Source organism: Canis aureus, chromosome 11 (assembly GCF_053574225.1).
Source record: "Canis aureus isolate CA01 chromosome 11, VMU_Caureus_v.1.0, whole genome shotgun sequence".
Lineage (NCBI taxonomy): Eukaryota > Metazoa > Chordata > Mammalia > Carnivora > Canidae > Canis > Canis aureus.
In genome coordinates this window covers 27,856,946-27,867,235 of record NC_135621.1, presented here as the reverse complement: position 1 = coordinate 27,867,235, position 10,290 = coordinate 27,856,946, and the positions used below count along the sequence as shown (strand labels likewise).

Sequence of the window (10,290 nt, the reverse complement as noted above, 5' to 3'; positions counted from 1 at the left end):
GGCATTCAGCGAATGAATTCAGCTGAATAAAGAAATTAGTAAGCAAGGGGAGCACTGTCTCTTACTAATGTCACTTCCTAACATTCTCAACTGAGGCAGTATAGCGAGGTGGGTGGGTAGGCAAGCTCTGGAGTCAGATGATCTGGGTTTAAATCCTGACTCTCCTAATCATTAGCTGGGTGATCTAGAATAAACTACTGAACCTCTCTGTGCTTCAGTTTTCTTACCTATAAAATGGGGATGATAATAATTTTTAAAATAGGATTACATGAATTCATTTGAAGGATCCATAAAATAATTAGCACAGTACCAGGCACATAGTAATTACTGATATTTTTTTAATGAACATATCAGCCTCTTAATAACCTTCTGTGCCTCCCCTCTAGCTACAGGATAAGATCTAAAATCAAGGTCCTGTGACGGCTGGGTGGCTCAGCGGTTGAGCGTCTGCCTTTGGCTCAGGGCGTGATCCTGGGGTCCCAGGATCGAGTCCCACATGTCCCACATTGGGCTCCCTGAGGAGTGCCTGCTTCTCCCTCTGCCTATGTCTCTGCCTCTCTCTCTCTCTGTGTGTTTCTCATGAATAAATAAATAAGATCTTTAAAAATAAGTAAATAAAATCAAGGTCCCCACAATTTGGCCCCAATGTCCCTCTCTTCCAGTCTCATCTTCCTAGCTTTAACACTGATGACCCTTTACTGGCTTTTCCGCTAGGCCAGACACTCCACTAAGCAGTATATATCTATTCACTTACTTCCTTTTTCACAAGCCCTGTAAGGTAGGACTTTTTACTGCACACATTTCACTGAAGATGCGACCAAGGCCCAGAAAAGGGAAGTAACTTTCCCAGGGATACACAGCTTATCCCTAGAAAGTGAGATTCATCCCAGGACTCCCTGACATGAAAGTTCACTCTCTTATTCACTGGCCTCTTGAAATCCTTGCTAGGCAAAGTGCGGTCTATAGGCCAGTGCTACCAGCATCACCTGAGAGCTTGCTAGAAATGCAGAGTTTCGGGCCTCACCTCAGACCTACTGAATCAGAATCCTCATTTTCACAAGATCCTCCAGGCAATTTCTATGCACAGGAAAGTGTTGGAAGCAATGTTGTAAGCCACTTTCTACCAGTCAGACACAAAACTGATTAAATCAAATACCACATCTCAGCTAATCCCCACAACAATCTGGGAGGTATTAGGAAATCACCATTGTTATCCCGTTTTGCAGATGAGGACACTAAGGCTCTGAGAGCTAATGATCTTGACCTGAAGCCACCTGTGCCTGATCCCAGCATGATGCTCTGGCTATCTCCCTCTGCCTGGAGGGTCTTCCTTTGCTCTTTCCCCTTGAAATATTCTCATCTTTTAGGCTCCACTCAAAATCCCCTCCTGCTGGGTAAGCCTCTCTTATCCACATCGCATTGGACAGATTTATTTCTTCCCTCACAATCCCCACAGCTCCCTGTGCATACCTTTCTCTTGGCCCTATTTCATTCTGTTTTAAAGAAATATGTACTAAGTGCCTACCGCATGCCAGACACATTGTAGGCATTGAGTAAATGTTTGCTTCCAAAGCACTGCTGCTTGAGTTTATCAGAGCACTTTTGTTACACCTGTGTTATCCCCCCACCTCCCCGAGTTCCTCTACGCTCCCAGGGCATAGTCTAGCATCTCTTAGGGCCTCAAAATCTTTAGGAAGTGAACTAAATGGTCTTCATTGTAAAGATGAAATTTGCCTAAAGATGAGTAAAATGTTTGCCAAAAGTGAGGCCTTGCAATTCCTAAGGGTGCCAGGGTGATAGGCATTTCTCTGCCCACCACCACTGATCTTTGGGCTGACACTGGTGCCAGAAGCAACTGCTGTCACAAGAGTCACAGATATTTGAAAATCTAACCCTCTTTTTTTTCCCCCCACACTGTCAAAGGAAGGCCCAGAAACAGGCAACTTCTTCAAATTCCCTGCAGTTTAGAATCAGGTCCCCAGTAACCTTCTGCCATTTCACAAGGAAAAAGGGCAAAGGTGACTGAGATGTACAGCAAAGATCATGGAGACAACAGAGAAGCTAATAGAGCCCATGCCCTGCCTCTCCTTTTGCGGGAGGCCTGGTTAGACCACGTGTTTCAAGGCCTCAATTTCCTCAGCTGTAAAATGAGGGGGTTGGACTAGTTTCTAATGCTCCTTCCAGCTCTGAGATGCTGTGCTATAAAATGGGAGAAATGTGAACCTTTGGTTGCTATGATCTGAAAATATTTTGAATGTGGAGAATCAAATTGTACAGCAGTGCATGAACAAAATAATATGTTAATGACTAAGAAGATTGTATTTAATCCAATGGGAAACAGCAGAGCAGCCGCTGCTGGTGAGATGTGTGTGTGTGTGGCTTCTTTCCTTGAGCTCAAACATGTACTTTGAATCACTAATATAGTAATCAGGCCTCTGGCAGCCTGTCTTGCCCAAACACACACACACACACACACACACACACACACACACACACTTGTCACTTCAAATTAAAATGGGGCAGGGGTGGGGGCGGCGCGGAAACCCACCACCGCAGCTGACATCTTTGCTGTATTTGGATTTGTTCTATTTTTTTAGGAAATTTTTATCGTGGTGAAGGTCCTGTATTAGCTTCTGGAGCCCTCTGATCTCCAAACTGGGACACGTGGGCCGGGAGCTGGGGGTGTTGCAGGCCAACCGCCCCCCACCCTGGGCCGTCACAATCCTGTCGGGCAGCGGGGCCCGCAGACCCCCACGGCGGGGAGCGGTCAGATCCACCGGCCCCGAGGCACCGCGGCCAAGCACGTGCTCGCGGCCGTAGCTGCGGAGAAGATGAGCGCGCACCTGCTGCGGGTCGCGCCCGGCCAGGCGGCGGCGGCGGCGGGGGTTAGGTGGCCTCTGGTGCCTCCCCCGCGAGTTCCTGCCCGCCCGAGGGCGCCCGCCCCCCGCCCGCCCCGCAGGCCCGAGCCCCCGCCCCCCGCCCGACGGCCGCGCCCGCGCCCCGGCCCGCGCGGATTGGCCGGCCTCGCGGCCAGGTGAGGCGCCCCGCCCCTCGGCTCCAGGTGCGGCGGGGCGACCGGGGCCGCGGCCGGGGCCGGGGCCGGGGCCGGGGCCGGGACGGGCGGCCGCAGCGCCATGGCCGAGTCCCAGCTGAGCTGCCTGGACGAGGCGCACGTGAACGAGAGGGTGACCGAGGCGCAGGCCGCCTTCTACTACTGCGAGCGGCGGCGGGCCGCGCTGGAGGCGCTGCTGGGCGGCGGCGAGCAGGCCTACCGCGAGCTGGTCCAGAAGGAGCAGCTGCGGGGCTTCCTCTCCAGCCAGGAGCAGCAGGCCCTCCGCGCCGCCTGGAGCCCCTACGAGGCCGCCGCCGCCGCCGCCGCCGCCCGCGGCAAGAGCAAGGCCAAGGCCAAAGCGTCGGCGCAGGCCGAGCCCGAGCCCTGCGAGTCCCTGGCCTACTGGCCCGACCGCTCCGACACCGAGGTGCCCCCGCTGGACCTGGGCTGGACCGACACCGGCGTCTACCGCGGCGTGAGCCGCATCACCGTCTTCACCCACCCCCCCAAGGAGGAGAAGGCGCCCCACCTCAAGCAGGTGGTCAGGCAGATGATCCAAGAGGCCCAGAAGGTAGGCCCCCACCCCAGACCTGTGCGACCCCCACCGGCAGCGCCTGGGACCCGGCCCCACCTCCGAGGCAGGGCCTGGGGCAGGACTACCCCGGGCCGCTCTGGAAAATGGGCCCAGAACCCTCCCTCGGGTCGAGGGGCTGGTGAGGCCTCTACAGAGGATGGATGGGAATGTGTTTGGCGAATTACAAGGTGGTGGACAGTTTGTCATTATTACAGTGTCCGGAGGGCTGGCTTTCCTCCGCTCTGGGCTTCTATTTCCTTGACAAGTTAGTCTCTTGTAGGGGAGAAGGGGGCTGTGGGGCCTTGTGGCAAAATGGGCCACTCAGAGGTCTTGATGACAACCCATGGGCGGCCCAGGGATTTACACAACAGATCCCAAGCGATATTCTCATTTGGTTCTCAATCAGCCCCAAGAACTGGGTGCTGGGACTTCCCTACCCCAGCCGAGCTGTTCGTTAGGAGGCCCCCAGAGTCAAGACTGGGCTGGCATTCACACCCCCTTGGGGGCCAGTACTAGAAGTCAAGCAGCCTAGAGTGAATGAAGAACTATTTTGAGCACCCGCTATGGGCTTGGCTCTGTGCTGGCCACTTTGACAAGGCACATAACTGGAATCAACAGCCGGGGCAGGGAACCCTGGGTGACACGGTGGTTTAGCACCTGCCTTTGGCCCAGGGCACGATCCTGGAGACCAGGGATCGAGTCCTCGTTGGACTCCCTGCATGGAGCTGCTTCTCCCTCTGCCTGTGTCTCTGCCCTCCCCCCCCTCTCTCTGTCTATCATGAATAAATAAATAAAACTTAAAAAAAAAAAAACAGCTGGGGCAGGGTGCGGGTGCAGTGTGAGAAAGCTCTCACTGTGTCTACTCTGCTTGGGGGCTGACCTCAAGAGGGGATGTTTCCACAGTAGCTGGTTGGAATACTGATGGGCCAGTAGGTTGTGGGGCAGGGAGAAGAGTTTAATCTTTACTCTCTGCCCTTGGGTAGGGGCACCTGGGTAGAGTTGTCAGATAAAATATGGGACATTCCATTAAATTTGAATTTCAGACAACAAATAATTTTTAGTATCTGTATGCCTCAAATATTGCATGGGGCATACTGATACTAAGATGTGTGTTGTTCATCTGAAATTCAAATTTAATGGAGCATTCTCTAGTTCTGTTAGTTAAATCTGGCTTCCGTGCACAGATATTTGAGGAACACCAGCAATCTTTTGTGCCCAGTTCAGAGTATACAACAGGAGTGGCTTGGACCCACCCTTCTAATTTAACTGGATGGATGTGGTTGAGTCCTGTTACCCCTTGAGGCTGAAGTGGCCTGGGAGGAAAGACTAATCTAGAAAGACCAGTGGTGACGCTCCTTTTCCTGGAAGGGATGATGCAGGTTGTTGGCTAGATCGGCTGCCAGAAGGAAGAATGAACTTTTCACTGTCCAAATGCCCTCCTCCCCCGGTAAGAAGTTCCTCCTAATTTGCCTGAGCTTTCTTTGTATATTGCATCCTGCAAAAGAGAAAGGCAAGTGTGAGAAGAGGAGGAGAAAGGACAAAGGATAATAGTACTGTAAATGCTGTTCAGCTGGAGCAAGAGGTCAGGTCTCACGATGCAATCCTCAAAGCCTTGGTTCGTTAGTGCTTCCTGGGTGCCAGGCCCAATGCTAGTAATTTGCTTTCATTTTCTCTCTTGCTTTTCACAACAACTAGGTGAGATGGGGATTTGCCTTATTTTTTATTCTGAACAGTTACTTGCCAAAGGTCACACAACTAGTAAGTGGCTGTGCCAAGATTCGAAAGCCAAAGTCCTTGCCCTTAACCACTGTGCTGTCCTGCCCTGCTCTCTGATGGTAGTGCCCCAGGACTAAACCGAGGGGGGTGAATGGAGCTAGCTTGGTCACAACCTGGGGTACAGATTTTGTGTCCCTGTTAAAAGAAGAGACAGGACCCCTGCCCACAGAGGCTGCCAGTCCCATGTGGGATGTCAGGAGTCTCCTGTGGAATGTAAAGTTCTTCACTCTTTAAATGTTTAACAATAGAAACTTTAACAATTGTGAACAAATCCAATGTGTACATATTGAGCTAGTAGTTATTTCCTAAGTGCCCACTATGTGCCAGGCGCCGGCCATAGAAGCACATAAGTTGTGGGTTTTGCCCTCCAAGAGTTAATTAACTCAGATACTGGGGGAGACACTGGAAGGAAAAGTAAGGAAAAGCGTTGTTGTTGTTTTTTTTTTTTTTTAACCTAATCTGGGAGGGCTTCCTGGGGGAGGTGAATTGCAGAGTTGAAAGGGGAAAGAGAAGGAAACTGGAATGGGCGGTTTTTCCATTAAGAGACTTGGGAGCAGGAGCAAGAGATTTTTTTTCCTTCAGAATAGCAAGTGCTATGGGGGTGTCTGGGTGCGCCTGGGTGGCTCAGTCAGTTAAGTAGGCAGGCTGCCTTTGGCCCAGGTCATGATCTCAGGTCCTGGGATCAAGCCCCTCAGCAGGGAGTCTGCTTCTCCCTCTCCCTCTGTCTCCCCACCCCCACTTCTGCTCTCTCAAAATAAATAAATAAAATATTTAAAAAAACAAAACAGCAAGCAGCTTTGGCAGGAGGAAAGAGCTATGGTGGTGGAAGCTAAGTACTAGGTGGGGCCTGGTGCGAGCATCCTAACACTGAGTCTAGAGCAGGTGAGCACACCCTATCAGAGGCAGCTTCTGAACCTATCTATGACCCCTCAACTCCCAGGCCTCTGGGGGCCCCACTGTCACTCAAGTCTCTACAGCACCTTCTTCTCAGAGACCCCATGAAATAGGCAGGACAGAGAGGTTGACCTGTTTCACAGGTCACAACTGAGGGACAGAGGAGGAAGGGAGTTTGCCTGAAGATCACATGGTTGGTGATGGAAAGACCCAGACCCCTCGCTTCTGCTCTAGAGGCTACACCCTTTTACCTCCATCTGCTCCTGACTCCCCCAGCTTGTTCGGCTGGTAAGCAACCTTCCACAGCTGTTCCTCTACACTTTCCCCCTTCCTTTTCACCCTGATGCCTTGAGGGAGTTTCCTTTGTCTGCAGGGGAAGTAGTCGGCCTGCTGCGGCCTGCTGCGGCCTGGCTGCCAGGCCAGGTAAGGCAGGCTGAGATGGTTTCTGTGCTGAGATGAGGGGCTGTGGTAGGAGGCAAAAGGACATGCACCCATCCAGCTGCATCCCGGAGAGTTCGTAGTTTATCTCATTTCATCTTCAGAAGACCTTCATGAGGCTCTATTGTCTTTATTCCTGAATGACAAACAGAAAACTGAGGCACAGGGGAGTAGGCAGGACTTTACCCACTGCCACAGACTTGTGAGGGCTTCCCACCTGGCCTTGGATCGAGAGAAGGGAGCCTAACTAGGAGACAGTTTGAAAATCTAGGGGCACCTGGGTGGCTCAGTGGCTGAGCATCTGCGTTTGGCTCAGGATGTGATCCCGGGGGTCCTAGGATCGAGTTCTGCATCAGGCTCCCTGCAGGGAGCCTGCTTCTCCCTCTGCCTGTGTCTCTGCCTCTCTTTCTGTCTCTCATGAATAAATAAATAAAATCTAAAAGAAAATCTGATTGAGGGTGAGGGGAGGCAGAGGGCACTGAAGAGACAGGCCAGCAGGTGTAGAGGTGGGACCTGGTGGACTGGGAGGAAGGCCTCCAAAGCGGCCAGTTGTGTGTGTTTCTAGGCCTCTGTGGATGGCGGAAGGCCCTTGTGGCTGCACTGGCTCTGCTGGCTGTGCTGGCTAGCTGGCATTTAGACACTTGGCCATGTTTACTTGTGGGGTGCAGTTTTTTCCTGCTGCCTTTTCCCCCTTGAATGATCTGCTTATTTTAGTGTCACTGAATGATGGACTTTGTGTAAGCTAGCTGCAGGCAGAAAAGGTGTCTTCAGGGACCAAGAAATGAGTTCCTGGCCTGTCTCATGCTGACAGAGATGACCAGGGGAGGTGGCTACTGCGGCTGCTCAGGTCACTGACTGCAGAGGGCCAGGAGAGACCTCAAGCCAGACCATGTGTAGACTGGGAAATTTTGGGTTCTTATGTACAGGAGCAGAGGGAGAGGACCAAACGGCTGCAGTTTGGGTGGGCTCGTGATTTGGAAGGAGCATGTTCATCTGGTCACTGGACAGATATTTCAGCGTTACTGTGTGCTAAGCACATTAGCAGAAAACAGGCATATAAAACACACCCCTGCTCTTGAGTAGCCAGCTAATCTACTAAAGCATCATTAGAATATGCTAAGTGCCTGACAGAGGGCATGGCAGCAGGGGCATTAACCCAGACCCAGGTTAGGGAAGGCCCTTTGACGCTGAGGATCTGGCCACAAGCATGTCCAAACGCAACAGGAAGGCTGAGATTGCACCAAGCCTCCACCCATCTTTGCATCTCCACCCTGTGCCTGGTGGCATCTGTTTTTGAGGCTCCTCCATGGGTTTAGAGAGGTTGCCTACAGAATAGAAAATTTACTGGCCCCCTACCTCATTGACTGACCCTTGACCTCGCACTCCTGGGCCTCACACCCAAATGCACTTCACTGCCAACCACACAGTGAGTGCCTTGTGTCCTTTGAGACTCAATCATCACATGAGGCAGAGTATTATCTTCATTTCTTCAGGGAGTCATCTGAGGTCCTAAAGGGTGAAATGGCTTGTCTTTAGACCAAAGACAAAGAGATTTTATAGCCTCTCCAGGTCTGTGGTCAGAATTACCAATGACTATAGACAGACAGAAGATTACAGACAGAACCCAAGAGAGGGAGGCTGGTAGACCAGGCAGTTTTGATGAGCCAGGAGCTCTTCACTCCTGTTGCAGCCAGACCTGCCTGGCTAATGGGAGACAGACGAGCATGTAACAGGCCTGGCCCTACCCCTGCCTGCCTGCTGATGGCTTTGTCTCCTTTCTTTCAGGACCCAGCTCAGGTGCTGTCTCTTCCTTGGCACTTTATCAAATTTTCAATTCAAAAGTGACCATTTTGGGAGGCACCTGGGAGCCAGTTAAGCATCTGACTCTTAAAAAAAAAAAGCATCTGACTCTTGATTTCAGCTTGGATCATCATCTCAGGCTCGTGAGATCAAGCCCCATGTGAGACTCTGCACTGGGCATGGAACCTGCTTAAGATTCTCTCCCTTCCTCTGCCCTCTCCCCGAAACTCCACACCTCCCCCATCCCTGAGCTTATTCTAAAAAAATAAAAATAAAAATTTAAAAAAGCCACCTTTTTGTTGTCAGACATGGCCCCTTGTTTGTTCCAGGTTTGTGCCTGACACACAGCTCACTTTGGGAGAGCTCGTTTTATCCTCAGGGACTAGCAGCTTTGGAGGAATGAGACCCCACCATATCCTCTGAGTCTCCTTTACAGGGCCCCAGTGGTCACAGGCAGTCAGTATTTGTATAAAGGGTTGGAAACTGTCTCCGATTGGCCATCCATCTCTTTCCATCCCTGTAGAGAAGCAAGTGTCTGGAGAAGTCCCCTGTTGAACTGCGTGTTACCCAGGAGATTCCTTTCATCCCCATTGTAACAAACTGCAAAAGGGTTTGGGGAAAAGCAGCAGAGCAGGAGGCATGGTTAGAGGTCTGGAGAGTTGATGGGGGTGAACACCTGGGGAACATGTGCCCAGGGGGTAAGGCAAAGTCTTGGGGTCTCTGGCTCACCATACCAGGAGACACACCTTGCAGGTGGCTGTTTGCCACTAAGTAAAGCTAGTCTTCCTCTATTAGCCTCGATCAGCGCTTCCCTCGTTCAAGGACATCCAGCAAATAGTGCCAAGCCCTGTCTCTGTACTGGGCCCCATGCTGGGCACTGGGATATTGGCATGAGGTAGATAAAAAAACAAAAAGAAGTCTGATCCACCTAACCCTTCTTCTCTACACGAGTAACCATCCCACACAGACTTTGTTACAGAGGCACAGGGCAGTTCCAGAGTCCTTGTCCCACTGAGGCTGGTGGATTATGGTGCAGCTGCAGCTCCAAGGACTGAGCACAGCCCTTCCGGGATCTTGCCCCAGCCTGTCCCGGCACCCCTGCCAAGCCCCGAGCTCTTTGGCTGTTGGATTCTAAGCGTCTCTCCTTTATGCTCAATCACTGATCCTAGGAGCCAGAATTTCAGAGCAATGGAGACCCAGCTTCATGTCAAGGTCAAGCACAGGCCTTGAAAGACCTTTAAATCGAAAGATCTTGGTTTCTGTCTAGATCTGGCCACTCAATAGCTGTGTTCCTTTGGGTAAAGCACTTCCTTCTCTGAGGCTCCTGATCTGCAAAATGGGAGGATGATCCCTAGATTTCTGGATGGTTTTAAAAAACAAGGATGAGGAGGGGCACCTGGGTGGCTTAGTTGGTTAAGTGTCTGCCTTCAGCTGAGGTCATGATCCCAGGATCCTGGGATCGAGCTCTGCATCAGGCTCCCTGCTCAGTGAGGAGCCTTCTTCTCCTTCTCCCTCTGCTTACTGCTCCCCCTGCTTAATTCTCTCTCTCTCTTTCAAATAAATAAATAAAATCTTTAAAAACAAAACAAGGAGGAAACTATGTATGAAAACTAAGGATACCAAGAATGTAGCCCACAAATGTCAATTGTTCTGGAAAGTACCTGCTGCCTTCTCAGCCTTCTTTCAGAGCAGGGGAGGGAATGTGGCCGAATTTCCTCCCAGGAAGTAGGGATGCCACGTCCAGGAAATGAATTAG

General features: G+C 51.4%; 1 protein-coding gene across 1 annotated transcript in view; it reads left to right on the top strand.

The window, feature by feature from the left end:
- Window positions 1-3,062: 3,062 nt before the first annotated feature.
- Window positions 3,063-10,290, top strand: part of FAM83F (family with sequence similarity 83 member F) — a 34,446-nt gene continuing 27,218 nt past the window's right edge. Inside the window, exon 1 of the mRNA XM_077914435.1 lies at window positions 3,063-3,623. Within this exon, the coding sequence (XP_077770561.1) occupies window positions 3,135-3,623 (489 nt within the window). The 5' untranslated portion in view covers window positions 3,063-3,134. The remainder of the gene's footprint in view (window positions 3,624-10,290) is intronic.